At 38.1% G+C, this 20411-nt stretch overlaps 1 protein-coding gene across 6 annotated transcripts; it reads left to right on the top strand.

Annotated features, from left to right (window-relative positions):
* Positions 1-7395: 7395 nt before the first annotated feature.
* On the top strand, positions 7396-14365 carry CLS (cardiolipin synthase). Of its 6 annotated transcripts, none has more exons than XR_005511717.3 (9): positions 7398-8012; positions 9545-9611; positions 9716-9790; positions 9910-9961; positions 10566-10651; positions 10730-10804; positions 10881-10975; positions 12725-12931; positions 14060-14365. XR_005511717.3 is itself a non-coding variant. In XM_088723391.2 (8 exons), the coding sequence occupies exons 1-8, from the start codon at positions 7414-7416 to the stop codon at positions 12733-12735; spliced, it is 1074 nt and encodes a 357-aa protein (XP_088579517.1). In that variant the 5' UTR covers positions 7396-7413; the 3' UTR covers positions 12736-13036. The 6 variants fall into 6 exon arrangements, 3 of the variants coding, with proteins under 3 accessions (XP_088579517.1, XP_038981904.2, XP_038981902.3); XR_005511718.3 differs by having other exon boundaries at positions 14025-14365; XR_015987899.2 differs by having other exon boundaries at positions 12725-12997; positions 14025-14365.
* Positions 14366-20411: the final 6046 nt, after the last annotated feature.

The following is a 20411-nucleotide window of genomic DNA, read 5'->3' as shown; positions in this document are numbered from 1 at the left end:
GCTAAGGGTTCAAATTCATTCAAATCTAATCACAAATACCATGATCGGCTCGTGGTCAGCCCTAATGGATCCGCGTTGCAGTGTCCCCTAGTCCACATAGGTTATGGGCCGGATCCGCTCTGATACCATTTGTAACAACTAAAGATCTCACCCAAAATGACTAGCCGGAAGATATTATTTGAGTTTCTTGATCCTGTATAAGTACCCAAGATCTATCCTGTGAAAAGGCTAGCCGAAAGGTATTATTTGAGTTCCTTGATCCTGTATAAGTATCCAAAATCTATCCAGCGAATAACCGATGTGGGACTAAACACACGCCCGCACGGGTCCTCACATACTCCCCCTTTTAAGCTCTAACATCCTCGTCGGGCTAAGGATTTAAAACCATTCAAATCTAATTACAAATACCACAATCGGCTCGTGGTTAGCCTCAATGGATCCGTACTGCAGTGTTCCCTAGTCTACATAGGTTATGGGCTGGGTCCGCTCTAATACTATTTGTAACAATCAATGACCTCATCCAAAATGGCTAGTCGGAAGGTATTATTTGGATTCCTTGATCCTGTATAAGTATCCAAGATCTACTCAGCCAATAACCTATGTAGGACTAAACACACACCCGAACGAGTCCTCATAGACTCTTTTGCTCTTCTCTTTGTTTGTGGATATAGATTAAGCCCATATTGTATCCTGCTCAAAAATAGAAGGAAGCAGAGCTTGAGAGTCTGCAAAGAAGATGACACTGATAATGGTATCTAGACCCCAAAACTATCTCCTTTTCCAAGGCAAACCTCTGAGGTAGGGGGTGCAATCGAATCAAGCCAAGTGAAGTAGCTAGAGGCTTGAGCTCGACTCAATTCAAAATACTCGAGATCGATAAAGCCTTAATATCTAAGCTTGAACTCGACTCGATAAAGAAAAAAAAAAGCAATACTCGAGATTGACTCGAATCGACTAAAATATCAATCGAGCCATACTCGAGCTTGAGTTTGAGCTCAAATTCGAGCCTTGGCCATGATTAAAAAATATGATTAAAAATATAACAAAATATTATATTTTAAATATTAAAATAATACTATATATTATAAATAAAATATAATATTACTAAAAATATATATACTCGACTAGGCTCGTGAGCCTACGAGCCGACTATGTTGCTACTTAAGCTCGACTTGAAAAATTGTTCGAGCTACTTGAGCTCGACTTGAGCTAGGTAATAGTTGAGTCGAGTCAAGTTTGGACTCGAGTTGAGCTCGAGAAGTTAGTGAGCTGCTTGGCTTATTTGCACCCCTACTTTAAGGCACTCTTGTTTGGGATCGACCACATGTATCCAAACCCCACACCATTCCCCCTTCAAAGACAAACCTTTCAGGTGCGCTGGACTGGGATCGACTGTGCCCCATGACTATCACTTCTCTCACCACCACTTCTCCCACATCTTCTTTCCTCCGACTCCTCCAACTCTGAGAACTAATCGCCCTTTGCCACTTCCGCCATCACCTCCACGTCGGCAACTGCGAAGGTCCATCAAGGAACTCAAGTGGATGCGAAGCTTAGGACCACCCAAGGCTAAATTAGGCTCAGAGGACTGATCTGCAACCAAGACCAAGGTAAGATCAAGCCACGGTGGTGCTCAATGCTATCCAACCCCACCATATAAGAAGATAACCTCGATCATGCTCAAAGCAAGCACAGAAAAAAGGGCCTCAACTGTATGGCTGGTGATGAGGCCCTGAGACACTCAAAGATTAAGGGTACTTTCATTTTTTTGAGTCGGTCCATTAATGGTTTTAGGGGCCAGATAGATGGTCAGATAATATTGACATAGGAAAATAATTTGGAGGGGCTAATTAAAATTTAAACTTTACAGGTCAATGTATTTCTCAACTAAAGTTGAAAGGGTGTTGCTGTATTTTTTTCCTGATATATATTATGAAATATGTGGCTAGAACCTGTTGGCAATTATGACAACAAAATGGCAGGATATGTTGTTGGTGACATTTAAGATACCTGCTTGATCGCCTAGGCACTACCTATAGTGTCCTCGTAGATGTATATGTTTTTCAATTCGAAACATATATAAAAGAGAGTATAAGTCATGCAAGTAGTAAGCTACTAAAATTACCTTTTGTATTTTTATCTGTATAATTTGTGTAACCTCCCAAAAAAAGGAAAATTCGAAGATTCATTTGGAACATTTCTGTGGAGCAAACTGGATAATTTTTCTCGAGAATAATGTCTCCGCCTTTTTTTTTTTTGTTCACAAAGTTTGCTTGTTGTGTCATCCAGTCCGACCAAAACTAGCACAGGTGTTGTTCGAACTAACCAATTTTTTTTCAGATAAAAGAACCTGGCATTTAGGGATTTTTGTTTATGGTACGATTCTTCAGAAAAATCAGAACTTATTCATGAAACCATCAAAACTTTTCATATAACTGATACTAAATGTATTCTTGCGGCTGTCTTCACATACATAAATCCATCAATTTATCTTCAAAATGCTGGAACTTGTAACAACGAACCCTAGAGCTACCAATAAACCAAGGCAGGAAATTTTTTGGGCCAATATTACTCATCTTCTATTCTCACCATTGGAGATCAATAGAAGGAAAAATAGTAGAAGTTGACAACATCCCCTAAAACAAACAGCGAGGCCTTACCTTCATCGCGTCTTAGCTCCGACCTTCTCTCATGAGCTCCTTGTTCGTGCCTTCTTTCTTCTTTGAAGAAAGGGTGCCGTGGATTCGAGCGATGGAGATTGATCCGGACTTTGGAAGAGAGGAAGTCGCCATGGAGACAAAGAAGAAAGAAGAGGAACAGGGAAGGAAGGGGAGGAAGAAAAAAGGGATCCGTATCTCGATTCCAACCTTCAGAGATTTAAGTTCAATGAAGAAAATATTTCCAAGTCCCTGATCGAACTTCAAATTATTTGCTAGTTTCCAAAGTACAAACTTCGCATAGGACCTGCGCATCATTTGCAGACTTTATTTGGCACCTCTGCAGGAAAAACTATATATGGATGATCGTTTTCTGATTTCAGTAGTACAAACTTGACATGAAGAAAGTACGACAGTTCATAGATTTATGTTAAATGACGAAAATATTTCCTCAACGGGAACTAATTATCAGGCCAACAAAATTGTATCCAGGATATTCTTTTACTGGTATGTACGGAGAGCTTTGTAGGCTTGTAATCTGTAGGAGGTTTAAAGGTGGGATTCTTCTGTATCAACTCGGAAATGATCTCCAGTCTTTGCTCTATGAGTTTCTCATGGAGCCTGGCCTCCCTTGCATTTATCTTAACATCCGAGTTGCCGTAAATTGGTGGTGGTGATGGAGACCTTTCATTCTCAGATCGATTGTCGACAAGCGAAACCCCCGATTGAACTTTAAATTATTTGAGTTTCTAAAGTACAAACTTTGCATAAGACCTGAACATCATATGCAGACCTTATTTGGGACATGTGAAGGAAAACATAATAATAGATGATTATTTTCTGATTCAGAAGTACAGACTTGGCATGAAGAAAGCATCACTGTTCATGATCATCTCTTCAGATTTTATAAACCTTTTGCAAATGACATCCACTCAAATCTACCTATATCCAGTCAATTTCCCTCTTGTTCGTGCTTTTCCGGCGTTCCTTGATAGTAATACTAATTATGCAGGGTTAATACTTTTCTGGCGCTCCTAGATTAAGCTTCTTCATTCCTATGGTTCATGTACTATACTACCATCAGAGTGTGGAAAAAGATGTTCATAGTTTGAACAACATCACTCCAGAGCATATTTTTTGTCATGTTCTTTCATACTGCTTGAGCACAAGGCAATTAAAGAAAATATGGTGAATGCCCTCTCCAGGAGAACAACTTCTAGAGCAGTTGTTTTGCTCCTCAGCCTGCATTACCAAAGCCACATCTTAGAAGTGAGCATACCATGGCTAAAAGTGCTCTAAGCTATGAGCATGGAGACTACAAGTGCATTTATCAATTCAAAGGACTACTTCCCAAGGTCTTCACACAATAGATCTCTCTAGGGATTTTTTTCAGGTATATAACACAGACAAAGGATGAAGTTCCATTGGTATGGACTATTACACAGTTACATACAAAAATATTCAGATAGAGGTCACAGCACTTGCTAATAAGTAGTTTTTGGCCAAGGGAAAATGAGTAAAATGAGTATAATATATTTGCTATACATTGAGTAAAATGAGTGACCCTTCCAGTATAGATATCCACATAGCTATCTCGCTGTTATATTATGTTGTTTCGTTATACGATGATACATTGATATGATACTAACAGTGTAAGTAACAAGATGTTAAAATTGTTTAACAAAATTACAGTTAGTGGTTGCTTCACAATAGCCAATAACTGTTAATGGCTATGCTAGAGAGAGAGAGAGAGAGAGGTGGAGGTGGATATCCTCTTTTAAAATATTTTAATATTTTTTTCAGTTCATCCAGTCCAAGTAGAGTACTCCTGATTCTTGCACAACTCAACATGTTTCATTACCTTATTATTAATAAAAAGCATAAATACTAAGATCATATGTCCTATTTTTTCCTCTGTATCAAACTTTAATCCTCCACCGCATAATCTGTTTCTGATGAAAGAATGAATTGTTCGCCAATTTATTCATGATAAACGAACTGTTTCTGAATAAGGGTTATAATTACATCTTTGTGGAGAGTAAAACTAAACTCTTCACGCAATTACTCGCCTTTATGAAATTTTAGTGAGATTTTCTGAAATTGAATTAGTAGATTGCAAAAGCTTAATCGACAAAGTTTAGCTGAAAAACAATGCATCTAAAATAATTTATGCATACCTCGGATGTACTAAGCCTTGCATTGTAAGATCAAAACCACATGGATGTGTTAAATTTTGCATTGTAAGATCAAAACCATGAATAGCACCGAGTAGAACATACTGGTGAGAGATAAGCAACTAGTTCTGGAAGTTACTTGGCGAGCTGCTAGATCCGCATTCTGGTCTCATGCACGCGTAGCTAGAATATGATGAAGCTATATGAACATTTATTCTGAATTCCTATTCTCTGCATGGAGAACAGATTTTCTCATTGCTTTTTGATTTTCTTTGCTATTATTGGGACATCGTTAGTCCCAGCAATATTTCTATCTCTTAATCGGGAGGAGGCAATTTCTTGGGGATCGATTGTTCACAGTCTTCTCCAAAATTCTTGCTTGGGTTAATCAGAAACTGGAGAGCAGTTACAACTTCACTAATTAATGGGCGAGTGCTTGCTTCCTCTTGAAGACACATAGCAGCTGACTGCACGAGCTTGGCACAAACCTTTTATGGGAAATTTCCCCTGAAACAATGGGTCAGCCATTTGTACGTACTTCCTCTTATGTCTAAAGAGCGGTCTGCCTGCACAATTGTAACAAAATATGATATCATGTACATGCTTGAGGTAGAGAACTCTAACTGTTAAATTGAAGCCATTAGCAGAAATATAATTGTCGAGATACTTTTAACAAAGAAAATAATATAAAACAGACAAGATTCTTTTAATTTTCCCTGGATTCTGTTTGCAAAGTCTGTTTTATAATTAGTTGTTCTTGAAGTCATGTTGTACTGTGTACACATGAATATACATGTGTGTATATACATATATATATATATACATACAAATCTATCACATGTACGGAGAGCAGGGGAGGGGAGAGAGGGAGAGAGATTACTATATATAATTAGTTAGAGTATTTGCATTATGATGTTGCAATCAAAATAGATGCATGCTTTGTAACAACCCAAGACCTGACCCAAAATGGCTAGCCGGAAGGTATTATTTGGGTTCCTTGATCTTGTATAAGTACCCAAGATCTACCCAGCGAATAACCGATGTGGGACTAAACATACGCCCGCACGGGTCCTCACATACATCAAGTTATAAAGAAAACCTCTGAATTGTGTCATGGTTCACATGGTTTTCTTAAGCCAGAATATTACCTACTTTTCTTTTCTTTGATGATTAAACATAGGGTTGCATCATACGGTAGTGGTGGAAACGAGTGGATTTTTTAAGATGTTACATTAAAAAGCTCTTTGAGAATCTAGTGCCTCAGTGAGCATCAACCTTGAAATCAAGCTAAGATTAGCCAAGTAGTCAGTTTTCTGATCTAGCCTCAATTTGAACAGGCTTCACAGTCTTCTTCTTGTCCTAAACTATCTTTTGAATAGCCAAAGTAGAAAGGTGGTACCTTCCCTCTCATTGTTTGTAAATGTTTAAGCACACAAGCTCAATTGGGCGATTGACTGCACTAAACAGAAGTACATTTGAACTTTCTATATTAAAATGTATGTAATGTATATTTCATGAGCCTTTTGAGTTAAAATCAGGTCACTTGACATGCCCAATGAACAAGGTGTTGCTCATGTGTTGGTTTTGTGATGCCTATAGCTCTCCTCCCAGTAATGTGCTCCAAAGACACAGCCCCGAAACTACATATGTCTTACATCTTTGTTAACCGGCCTGTTAATGCATACTCCGGAGCACAGTAGCCATAAGTACCCATCACTCTTGCAGAAACATGGCTCTTATCTCCAGGATTAGAGATTTCAAGATTCCACTGAATAAATCATTGAAATGGAAGAATGCTTTAGTGTGCTTGTTAGTGCACATGAAAAGTTCTCTGGGCTCATCTATTGCTGCCTTGACGCCTTAACATTCAACAATCCCCTATATATTGAGAAATTATATCCTACATGATGTGCACCACGTGGCTATAATGCCACCAATCGCAGCCGCTTATCTCTGTAGAAGTGCACCAGGATGAGCGCTTGATGAATAGGATTTATAGAAACGAGCGGCCGTGATTGGCGGTATGTACGCCCATATGGTGCATGCTATGCAAGATATAATTTTTCCTATATATTATATTGATTTCAGTAAATGACACCAATCCAATAATGCCATATGGTGGAGGAAAATTTTTATGTGCATTGGCCCATACCATTACTAGTTGGAACTCATAGATCATTGAGTGGCTGAATATTATAACTTGTTTTTATTTGTTTCTCCAACTGTCTCAGCATACTTTGCTCACCATGCAACAAATCAACAATCATAAGGAAGGTAATTAATGGACATTTTTGGATAATGAAGTATTATGTGTATCTACCAATACATATGTTAAAAGACATCCATACACCAGTGAGATAGTGCTTTTTATAATTTATTAGTTGTAATAATATTTTAAGGTTTTAATTTCTAAATTTTGTTTTCTTTCTTACCCTCAATTTAGCTGACATTTCTGGTTTAATTTAAAATTAACTAAGGATGTGAAATTCCACAACATATTAAGTACTAAAAAATGCAGTGGGTGTCGTTCGCCGACTTCATCTACATTCTCATCTCATCTGAAGTAAAGTCGGCAGATTATAATGTACGCGGAAAAACCCAGGGACGCTTTTCTTTCTTCTCCTCCGCGATGGTCTTCAATGGCCATCTTCAGAACCCTAAGGATCCTCATCCGAAACCCTAACCCTACATCCCGCCTCTCCTTCCACGCCTCCGAGCTCCCCTTCTCCTCCTCCACGCCCTCTCCTCACTCTCTCGCCACCTTCTCTCCTTCTACTACCTCCCCCGCCCTCGCCGTCGTCCCCAACCCCTTTTCCTTCGTTCTGCGCCTCACCTCCTCGCACCCAACCCTCTTGTCCCCTCTTTCCCGATGGGTTCCGTTCTCTGGCCCGCTCTTCCTCTCCTCGCCGCCGTGGAAGCTCTCGCAGTCGGCTACCCCTCTGTATTTGCGCGGAAAAGAAGCGATCTTTCCAAAAGATTTGCTCAAAGTTCGGAGCTTCCCGATCAGATTAGGATTCAGGTCGGTAGGGGAGGTTGGGAGAGGTGTTGGGGATGTGATCGGATGGAGGCAAGCGCCGAACGTTGACGGAGAGATTGGGAGGGTGGGGATTGGTGAGAGCTTCCTAAATTTGCCGAATTTGATCTCCCTCAGTAGGATGGTGTCTGGCCCTTTGATTGGGTGGTACGTGTGTTCTCTGTTTAATTTGATCTCTTTTGCTTAGTGCTTCCCCTTTAACATGTGCTGTTGTCGTTGTTTGGTCTTGTATTGTAGAAGTAGATGATTTATTTTGGAATTATTTCTTGGTTTAGGGCTGGCATAAAAAAATTAAGTAATTTTTTTTAAAAAAATCTTTTTAGCATTTATATGAAGTTTCTTGATTTATTAAGAAAGCAGGTCTAAATGGTGCAATATCTTAAAGATGGTAGGATGGTGAACACATCCCGTTGGCTTTTTCATCTCTTAGTTCTTTTTTATATAATTTCTTCTTTTATTAGAAGGTAGTTTTGAAACAAAATCTAAACATGCTAAATTAATCGAGGTATTCTATTGAGGTTTATGATGTTAGAAAATTTAACGTGAATGCAACATTTGGATATGATTGTAGCTCAGCTATTATTTTTGAACATTTGGATAATAGTTGGGTTACAGACCTAACATGAAATCCATTGACTTTAAATATTCAAAATATGGAACTTTCACTTGGGATGCCCCTCCTGGTCTTTGTCATATATGGACTTTAACTTTAGGTTGAGCGTACAACTAACATACAACTTTGCCACCAGTCTGACATGCGCATCCCTTGCCATGTTATCTTGCATATTTTGTAGTATTCCAAACTCTTCAACCTGCATGTATATTCTTTCTTCATCTTCCACTTGATAGTCCTTCTAGTCATCTACTTATCTTTATCTTCTCCCCAAAATTCCTTTCTATCTATATACTGTCGATGCTACTTCCCTGTTCAGAAGGTTATCCAGAGAGTTGATGCCATGTTAACAGCTTCTTGCAGAAGAAGGTCTGAAAAGAAATATGTCCTGTGATATTAGCTATGCTGCTGAGGACTTGGCCCTTGATAGTTATGAACCAAAAGTAGAAAGCCCCTAGATATCAGGGTTTGTTGGTTGTCATGGTTGTTATATAGTTGATTTTTATATTCTTCTACCATTTCTAATAATTGAAATTTAGAGGCTTCTTCTTCTTCTTCTCATTCTTCCCTTTTTTTTTCTTTGGTGCGTGTGTGCGCATGTGTGGGAGAGGAGGGAGAGAGAAAGAGAGAGAGCTCATGCAGTGGCAGGTGACAACTTTTGAATCCAACACTGACATACATCATATGTGACACCCATATACGATCGTCTCTGTTGAGCTTTTTAGATTTCATTATACTTAATTCAATGGTTTAAAAAGTCAAACAGCTTCAACAAAGTAGTCATTTCCTAAGAAAAGAAAAAATAATATCACATTGAAAATACAGAAGTACTTTTTTTTTCCAGAATAATCATTTCTTTCTGTTATAAGATCTTTTATTTAATAGCAACTTAATTCTACATCTTTCATGAACTTGTAATACTTGGTGTCACACTAATGCCTTATATTCAGATTCCCATGGAGGTAAAACCCTACACACTATGCCTGGGAAAAATTAAAAAAGAAAGAAATTCTATATCTGTTTTGATTCCCCATTGGATTTCTAATGACCTATGCATGTGGTGTAGGATGATTATGAGTGAGTGGTATCTTCCTGCTTTTGGTGGTTTGGTCATCTCGGGGGCAACTGATTGGGTAGGCAATACTTCTTTCTGTAAAACAATGCCAGTAGAATTATCAAAAATCCTCTTCCCAATTCTGACATATAACTCTCTGTTTTTGTCTTCTTATTGTTATAGTTGGATGGGTTCCTTGCAAGAAAGATGGGTATTAATTCAGTGATTGGATCATATCTTGATCCCCTTGCTGATAAGGTCAAATCGGTTGCATTAAACTAGTGGTTTTGTTGAATTCCACACCTTCAATTGTTAGTGGTGCAGAATAAATCATGTCATCATTTGATGTTCAAATGTTTGACATCTTGTCGATACAGGTTTTAATTGGATGTGTTGCAGTAGCTATGGTGGATAAGAACCTTCTACATCGTAAGTACTTTGAACAACCTTGTTGCTGAGGTACAAGTAATCTATCATAGTTGAGCGCACATTTTGATCTTTTCTTGTCATGTGGAATTTATTTCAATATTCATATGCCCTTCACTAATGCGGCTAGAGCAACTATGTAAACTGATCTAATCTGATTTTTTGAAATTTGATGCTATCACTGTTTTTTTTAATATCACTAATAGGTGGAAAGCAAAAGGCACCCGAGTTATTTGCTTGTGTTTTCTTTCTTTTCCTAATCGATAAAAGCTCTCTGGTGTTTGATTTAATTTCACCTGTACACTTGAGTTGTTTGTTCTAGATGAAAGGTTTGCTTAAAGCAGCGCATGTAAATTTTTCTCTTGGCTGGCAGTGTTTTTTAACCATCTTAGTGAGTTCTCTGAAGTTGTTCTCTCTGATTTAATGACTTAACTGTCTTGCATCTCAATATTGGGTCCTAACAAGGACGTGATAAAGTACTAAAATGTTTTTTCCAGAGAGGACTATAAATCAAGGCACTTGGTTTTATGTGTTGTGTACTAATGTCTGAGAATTACTTTGAACAAATAATAGGGGAAAGGTCTGACTTGGGTTCTGGTTTTTGAAGCTGGGCTTGTTGGCCTAGTGGTGTTAAGAGACATTGGTCTTGTCAGTGGTGCAATTTGCAAGCGAGCTTCTAGCTTGGGGTGGGAGGTGAGGTTTACACAATAAGAGAAAATTGGCCTGCTTTAGTCTGATAACATGATGCTCATCTTTTCTCTTGTAATTTAGTGGAGGAGTTGGTCCGATTTTATCAACGTTGATGCAACTCATCGAGAGAAGATGGAGCCCCTCTTTATAAGCAAGGTATGCTTTTCTGCTCCAACTTCTGTCACATAGAAAATGGTATTTACTTTTCTTTTCTGAGAGTAGATGACTGCAGGTGAATACAGTTTTCCAATTGCTCTTAGTAGCCACTGCTCTTCTTCAACCAGAATTTGGTAGTGAAGAAACCCATCTGTATATAACATACTTGAGGTAATTCACAGTTTTATTTAAATTGTAATTCTAATATTGCTTCAATAAAGGACCATTGCTTGGTGGAATGGTAAAAGTCTTGGGTTGACAAGTTCAATAGCGAGGGTTCCAAGTCCTGGGGTAGCCATATTGTGAAAAAAAGAAAATGCCAAAGGTTAGGTCTTTCCCCAGTCCACCCCTCCCACGACTTGGGACCACAAATGAGTAATGGCCTTTATATTGCTTCAATAAAACTTCAACTCTTATATTGCTTTAAATATGAACTCCAGAAAGCTCATCTGTAGTTCTGTACTAAAACAATAGGCAAATGTTTGGTTAAACTGGAACTTTGGTCACCATTATAAGCAGACAACATGGCTTTAAGTGCCCCAATCTAGTACATTATGACCAAGATGGTGGTGCTCAATCTATCTTTATATATATTTATATTTCAGGTGTCTATATAGATGTATATGACTTAGGAATTTGGGCTAAAGATGTATGGTTCAGCATCTACGACTCTTTTTGTTATGCTGATTATAAATTTATAAACACATACAATTGACTGATACGCCTGGTGAGTCTAACAAGAAGTTGTATATTATCAATTAATTTGCTGATATAGCCTATGAAGGTTTACGATAGGACCGTGGAGGGTTGGGATTTTGCTCAGTGAACTAATTGTATTCGTATATGCAGTTGATGAATGTGCTGGTGAGTCAAGGGAAATTGTATACAATCGGTTAATAGGCTGATATAACTTATGTAAGGTTCATGAATAGAAAGAGAGAGGTCGGCTCGGTTTTTGTTTGAGGGACAAATTTTATTAGGAATCTAAGGTTGTTCACATTCACTAGTTGATTTCAAATTGAAACAATTGCAGGAAAAAAACATGGTCTGAAATTGGAGAAAATGAATTGCGGAAAATATAAATGATCAAGGACAGCATGCTATGTAAAAGGTTTTTTTTTTTGTTTCTTATTGTTTTTTAAGTTCTGATGTGGTGAACCACTGCTACGGGAGCATGGATGCCAGGGTAGATTATTGGCCATACTTCATGTAAAACTATGCCAAACTGCAGTTGAACTGCACTGAACCATGGTGAACATGCTGAACCATGCATGTTCTCACTCAGCCTCACACATGTATGCTGATTAAATGGTTCTAGTTATCCAGGGAGCAAGATGCACCAAGAAGAAACAATAAGGTAGCAGTGGAAAATTTTGTGCTTGTAATTCAGTATCATTTTGCTTATTGGTGCTCAATGGTGCTATAGAGATGAAGACAGCTCTCTACTTAAAGCTACTATCTTCCCCTCTATTTTCATGTTCAAGGAAATTTTGGATGGTTGCGCCTTAATCCCTTGAGCTTGAATTGGGACCTATAATGTATATCTGCCTACCCGCCATCTGGTCCAAGAGGTTTGATGGGAAGCCCCCCTCTATCATAAACTCTGCTAATCTTCCTATGGAACTTCCTCGATTTTGAGTTGTACTCTATAGCCAACCCAATATTTAATTGGAGAAGGCTTGGATGATTTTGAAAACCTAGGTGAATATACTCTGATATTGATGCGCATGGCTCAAGGTATTTGTGCATTGTAACTCTAGCTGACACCTGCTAGTATCATTCAATTCTAATTAATTGTTTTCCCTTCTCCTATGATGGATGGACTGACCGTCCTTGGTATGTTACTAGTCTTATTTAACAAAGAAAGATGCAGCAATCTACGAAGCAAAATTCTGATACAAAATAGGTATCTGTTTGCAGTTGTTTGGTAGCTTCAACAACGGTTGCATCTTCAATAGCTTATGGAGCACAACATCTTTGTAAGAGATCAGCTTCTGCCACACAGAAATGGTGCAACAGGTCAAGCAGCAAGTCTTTATGATGCCACGAGATCATTTTCTCATCAATTTAATTAGACTGTTGGAAGTGCTGGTCATGTTTATTGTTCCAAGCCGCATGCATCTAAAGGTTCGGATATTCAGAATTGTTGTTCTTTACCCGTGTCAACACTTGCCAGCCATGTATCAAAACAAGGCCTGTACATGTTGCTCTATGAAATCCTTTTTTATCTGACGATTTGTGAAATTTTGAAGTTTGAGTTCAAAATCAGAAATAGAAACCAGGGAAAATTGCAATTTTGATAAATAAGTTTGTCACTTTTTCTATGAAATAAAATAGTTAATATATTTTGCTTAAGGATTTTATGGTCCTTTGTCTCAGAATTTTATCAAAGAGGGAGCATCTCGTATCGGCAAATTTGCTTCCTGGGGACAGTAGACCTCTAGTATTGAGAAAATAATAGAATAAGTCAGTTGAAGTCTGTGGTGGAGACCAAACCCCAGAACTTGCTTTATAATAGTAGAGATAGGTTCATATTTCTATTGACTTCCCCAACCAAAGAATTATATTTTGTGGGATTTTCAATAGCTAGGTCTTTAAAATAAATGCCGGTATTGTCTATATTGGATCATATTTTTGTGAGCACATGCAAGACATTTTCATTAGGTAATTCTTATGTTGTAATTTTGGTGTAAGATGTCATTCTTCTCAGGGTGGGACAATTGATTTTTCTACCTTCATGCAAGATACATATTATGTATTCTCCTTTCTTATAGGCATATGAGATCTAAAAAAACTGACAATCTTGCCTTTTTTAATTGAGATGAGGCACAGAAATTATACATTCTTATTGTTTATTATTGGAAATGGTAATTGAATTTTAATTTAAAGAGTTTTTCATGAAAATGTACTACAAGTCAGCATCTTCAGACCATGAATTTTTGCATCGGGTGGTGTGGGAGAGGTGATGAGGTTTCAGCAAAATGAAGTATAATATCATTACAAAGATTTTTTTTTTTTGCTAAATTGTTATTATGAGACTTCTCCGATTTCTGATTCTTTCATGATATTTGGTAAACAAGAGTGAAGAATATTACTGAAACAAAATTAATGCTCCATATGGTGTACACTTTGTTCAAGAAGGCTCTTACCACATATCTATACAGATCCAAGATAATTTGTGCCAGAGTAGTTATAATCTGCAATTTTCCCATTATAACAGGGGTTTGTGAAGCACAACTCTGTGTTGGCTTACAGGTCAGGTTAAGTTCATGGCCACAGCACCTCCAACAAGGCCAAGGCAACACCAAGCGAGTCTTACCTCGAAAACTAGAAGATGGATCACAGGTTATCTAACAGGGTGGAAGGTGAATATGGTGGTTCTAAATTTCATTTATGAAGTTGAGAAATGACACTATCATAACTGTAATGCATGATATGATATATTGTGCTAGTTCAAACACATGCAAAACAAGAAACAGTCACAGATGATTGTGGTACAAAGCTAAAGTTTATAAATAATGGAAATGAAGAGTGGACCAACAAAATTGCCACATACACAAATGGAAACATTCATGTGTGTGAAGAAATAAAATGTTCTGCAGGATCTGAAGGTGCATATGGCATTTCTGTTACTCTCATCAACATAGATTGTGTCACAGTTGGCAATCTTATATACCATAAAAGCTAATAAACTATAAGCTTATCATCTTACATTAGAATAATAACTAACTTAAGAGAAACTATCAGAAAAAAAACTAACTAGATAAGATAGTAAGACACTATCATTGTCCTTCATAGTTTTGACACTTCCTTCCATGGATGAGACCATAACATTGATGAAGAAAAGAAACTTCTCTTGGTGTGTAATGGATATGCCTTGTCTGACAATTTTCTTTTCCTTTTTGTTTCTCTATTACTCCCATGGATCTGTATTGCTATTGCATATGGAAACCTGCAACTAGAGGTTCAGCTTTACATCATCATTATAAACCCTTCATATAATTATCTGCATAAATATATAACCGACAAGGTGCTATCATGTTACACCTGCAGGTCCAAATCAGGCCAAACACATCCATGAACAAGCAAGACAACTAATTTAAGTATCATATAATATGAAGCATTCACCAGATGATGACTACAAAACTAGGGTTACAGAAGTACAAGACTGATTGAGCTGATTCACGGCATATCCTTCATATTTTACTACCACAAATTAACCATTCACTAACAATGAAAAATATGGACAATATGGAACAAACATCATAAGCCCAGCACACAATGAGATATGGTAAAGTCTACATCAATTTATCCACAGGTAGGACATAAAGAACCTATACTGCAAAACTACAGCCTGCTGCTCTGTCCCCAAGTTCTTGTCCAGTCAAAAGAATGACATAAGAAGATGTGTAGCTCTTCAGGATTGGAAGGTGTATGTCAAGTCCAATTGAACACCTAATATCAAGCCTTATCCTCTCTCCTTGCTCTTTGCAGTCTATTTCATGCATCAAGGTATGGTACATCTTCTTCCAAGGGGAAGATTAAGCAAAATGTGCCTAATCGAATTCTTCGAGGTAATGAAATGAAAGCTCCTCGAGTGATACAAGGATCGAAGCTACCAGCTAACAATATAGCTAAACAACAGCAACGAACAAAGAAAACAAAACCCAGCCCGAACTTACACGGAACGGATCCTCAAACCTCCTCCCAAGTTTTGCTGGGGCACATTCTAAACCAGTCCCTCGGCCAGCCCCGACTCTTTGCTAATATCTATTGCAGTTTGCTTCCTCCACTGAAAATTCTAACGCTCCTTTCTATACAAATCGCCCGATCAAGGTATTGCTCTAGTAGTAGCACTGTCCCTTCAAAAGGTTTGGGTTCGCAGATGCGCGTCGTTGCTTCAATGTGCTAACAGCATGTTTTGTTCGATCTTTTCAGCAGGGCATGCATGAATTTTGTAATGTCCGGGCCCAATACTGTAAGGCCCAGTTGAAGGGTATTGAGCCCGGGTGAGGGGTTAGCGGGCCACACTGGCCCATGAAGAGCAGGATTGTCATCCTCCGCATGGGGCTGAAAGGACAGGACCACCAGATGGCCAACGGAGAGACTCCCACAGGTATGTAAAACAAGAGCCCGCCACCTCCTCCTCCTCGGCAGCTGAGCCCTGAGCTGGCCCGAAGAGGAGGGGCAGCTGGTGGCTCCCGGAGCTCTGAGGAAGGAGAGAATGCCACCTCTCCTTGGCCACCACAAAGCTTCCAGCAACCTGGGAGCTGCAAATTAAACTGTTACTAGACTATGGTCCTTCTCTCCACTTGGATTCCCCAGCCAAAGATTTTATCACTTGGAAGCTGAGCCCTGCATGCAAGCCGGGTCTTTCCTGAGACCGCCAAAGTTTGTTTCAAACCGTTCGCTGTCACCTCATCTACAAGACTACATCTGAAGAAGCCCCAGCTGAGTGCGGCATATTCTATTTCCCATCGTATTTTTAGAGGTTCTATGGCATTTATAATCCTCTTAGCTCCTGCTATTAAGTTTAGCCTCATGTATGATGTATGAAAGCCAATGCTTGCAGCAGCTTTGCACCCTCTATAGTTTTCAAAGCACTCCAAACTTCTTTATTCATCAATCTGCAATGGTCTCAAAGTGGTTATTGCACAATCCAACCTTCACAATTCATCCATCTGCACTCCAAACTCCTTTATTTGATGACTTTAATGCTGATTTGAAGGGAAGAGGAAAGTCCTTGAACCAGAAGGGAAACCATTTCTTTAAATTTTTATCAAATTCAGCCCGGCCCACCTTGACTGGCGGTATATTTTATTCAATTGATGCACTGGTAGACGCGGTCTTCCTTCTTTTCTTTTCTGTCCACAAGCACGCGGTCTTCACTTGATGCACCTTGACTATAGGTTCAACCCATGGACTAATGGACAAAGGAGGAAGTTTCCTCCTTCCCAATCAGCTAATGGACATTTCAACGAGAAAAATACCAGCAGTTTTTTTTTTCCGAGAATATCTTTTTAGAGTAAAGCAAGCTCGAAAAAAAGATAATAGAAATACTTCGGAAAAAAATATATCACCAATTCTTTTCTAGCGAATACCGTTTTAGAGTAAAGCAACCTCGGAAAATGATGACGGTAAGATGTATATCATAAAAGAGGCAAAAAAACAAAAAAAAACCCAATGATGACCCACCAATAGTTGGGAACAAGGTGGGTCTGGACCAAATTATAATATTTCATTAGCCCAACCATAAAGAAGTGAAGGGAAAATCTTAGCATGGCCTTAAGAGTTTTCTTGTATATATAGGCCAAGCCGACCGGAAAAGGATTAGTTACTTGATCCTCAGGACCAGCAAACTCGAGGTGGAAATTAGAAGGTGTTGGAAAAATTATGCACAGCGGAATAATAATAAAACGTAAATAGTTTTACTAACCTCCGGCCATCATTGATTAAACACTCTGGAGATTAAGCCCTTCTAATCAAGCACCAATCTTTGATCGCCCACACAAGAGGAAGAAGAGACGACTCAGCACCGATTAAGCACCCAGACTAACTGAGGAGGGAGAGACATGCGAGGGAGAGAAACCACAGAGAGAGAGAGAATTTGGGGCTTCTAACCCATGCAGAACTTGAGTGCCTTAGTTGATGAATCCATAGGCTATTTATAGTGCTAGGTTAGGGATCCAAATCCTTATCCTTAAAGTTTATCTTTAATTAGTTCCTATCCATCAAGAAACTACCTGATAAGATAAACTCCTCTAATGAGATTGAATTAAGTCACCAAGATAAACGAGGTTTATCTTGATGTGGGATAAGCTTGATCAAGTGGGCCACATCATGCTAACATTCTCCCACTTGGCCCACGTAACATAAAGGTGACAAAATTGTATTATGACCATTAAATTTATCCAATCTTGTATCCTTTATCAACAAATACTATTACATGAATCATAGCGGTTATATCTTATTATGAAGATATTTCCTTCTATGTATTACAATGTAAGATATTTATTGATGTGTACTTTATAAGTTATATCCATATCTTACCGAATGACTAAATAATAGTTCCTTAGGGTCCTTTCTTTATGCATCAAAAGATACCATACATGACAAAAATAAACTTTATGTGCAAAATCATAATCATGTATTATTCATCAAAAATAAACTTTATGTGCACAACCATAATCATGTATTATTCATCAAAGCTGTAAGCATTATTCACAAATGTGAATACCAAAATGAGAGAAAAAATCATACATCAAATGAGCTAATAAGTCCCATATGATCCACATGATCAGTATAAACTTTAGCCGACAATGCTTTAGTCATGGAATCAGCAATCATCAGCTCAGTACTGATATGTTCAATAAACACATCTCTAGATTTTACTTTATCTCTCACAACCAAATACTTTATATCTATATGCTTATTATGGCTGCCACTTTTATTATTCTTAGAGAAGAAAACTGCAGCTAAATTATTACAATAGATCTTTATTGGCCTTGATATAGAATCAACGACCGCTAGTCCTGCGATGAAATTCCTTAGCCATATAGCCTGTGAAGTTGCTTCATAGCATGCAACAAATTCTGCTTCCATAGTTGATGAAGCAGTTATAGACTGCTTGATGCTTCTCCAAGATATAGCTCCTCTAGCTAAGAAAAAAACATATCCTGAAGTAGACTTCCTTATATCCGGACATCCAGCAAAATCTAAATTTGAATATCCAACAACTTCCAAGGAATCTGTATGTGTATAAGTACGCTTGAAGTTCTTGGTTCCTTGTAGATACCACATCACTTTCTTAGCAGCTTTTCAATATTCCTGTCTTGGATTACTTTGGTATCTTCCCAACATTCTTACTGCAATTGCAATGTCTGGACAAGTATATACTTGAGCATACATCAAGCTACCAACTGCAGAAGTATAAGGTATGCTTTTCATATGCTCGAGTTCCAAACTATTTTGTGGTGATTGTCTTAAACTGAATTTGTCTTCTTTGACAATGGGTGTTACTGAAGGTGAACAAAACTTCATATTAAATCTTTCTAAAACTTTTTTGATGTAGGCCCTTTGAGACAATCTCAATATCCTTTGGGATCTATCTCTATGAATCTCTATACCAATGACATATGAGGCTTCACCCAAATCCTTCATCTCAAAGTGTTTAGAAAGAAAATCTTTAGTTTTACGTAGCAAACCCAAGTCACTGGTTGCAATTAAAATATCATCCACATATACGACTAGAAAGATATATTTACTCCCACTGACCTTAAGGTATATACATTGATCAACAATATTCTTCGTAAAACCATATGAAGTAACAATGTTGTGAAACTTGATATACCATTGGCGGGAGGCCTATTTAAGTTCATATATGAATTTTCTTAACTTGCAAACCAGATGACTATCCTTAGATGAAAATCCTTCAGGCTGATCCATGTATACCATTTTCTTAAGATCACCATTCAAAAAAGCTGTTTTAATATCCATCTGAAGTAGCTCTAAGTCAAAATGAGCTACTAATGCCATGACTATCCTAAAAGAGTCATTCTTAGAAACTGGAGAGAAGGTATTATAGAAATCAATTCCTTCCTTTTGAGTAAAATCTTTGGCCACAAGTTTAGCCTATATCGTTCAACATTACCAGAGGAGTCTCTTTTGGTCTTAGAGACCCATTTACAGCCAATGGCTTTTGCTCTTTGTAGTAACTCGACGAGATTCCAGACTTGATTTTTAGCCATTGATTCTATCTCTTCCTTCATGGCATCATGCCATAGAAAGGAATGATCCCCTGTCATAGCTTCTGAAAACAAATTAGGATCAACTTGAGGTCCAATATCAAAGTCAGATTCTTGAAGGTATACAAGGTAGTCGCTAGATATTGCTGGTCTCCTTATTCTTGAGGATCGTCTTGATTCAATAAGAGATTCTATATGAGTTTGTTCCTCAAGGTGTGGTTGCTCTTGAATTGGTTGTTCTTCAATTATATTTGGAACTGGATTTTGAGAAACAACCATATTCCCAATTGATTTTCCACTTGGTTCACCAATTGGTTCCTTTATTTTCTCAAACGATATGGTTCGAGGAAAATCACTCCCACTAAACTCATGATCCTCAAAAAAAATAGCATTTCTAGCTTCAACGATTCTAGGTGTGTGTGTGGGACAATAGAACTTGAATCCCTTGGAGTTTTCAGCATCCCAATAAAGAAACCGCTAACTATCCTGGGGTCTAATTTTTTCATGTGTGGATTATAAATCCTCACCTCAACTGGACAACCCCATATGTATAAATGTCTTAAACTTGGTTTCCATCCTTTTCATAACTCAAAAGGAGTTTTAGGAACAGCCTTAGATGAAACCCTATTTAGTACATATACAATGGTTTTTAAAGCTTCACTTGATGCCGGATCAAATTTTAAATGGAAGCAGGAGAGGAGGGGAAGAGAAGGAGGAAGAAGAAGAGAAGAAGGAGAAGGGAGGAGAAGAGAAGAAGAGGAAACGTGGGGGAAAGAAATCTTTAATTCTTCATTAAACCCTAATCATGAAAATAGTTCTCTATATATAGGGCCCAAATACACAACTTGCATAAACCCCCCTTA

The sequence above is a fragment of the Phoenix dactylifera genome, chromosome 1 (genome assembly GCF_051530095.1).
Source record: "Phoenix dactylifera cultivar Ajwa chromosome 1, Ajwa_hap1_PhDact_Kaust_v1.1, whole genome shotgun sequence".
Taxonomy (NCBI): Eukaryota; Viridiplantae; Streptophyta; class Magnoliopsida; order Arecales; family Arecaceae; genus Phoenix; species Phoenix dactylifera.
Note: the sequence above shows the minus strand (reverse complement) of the source record. Positions and strands in the feature narration are given on the sequence as shown.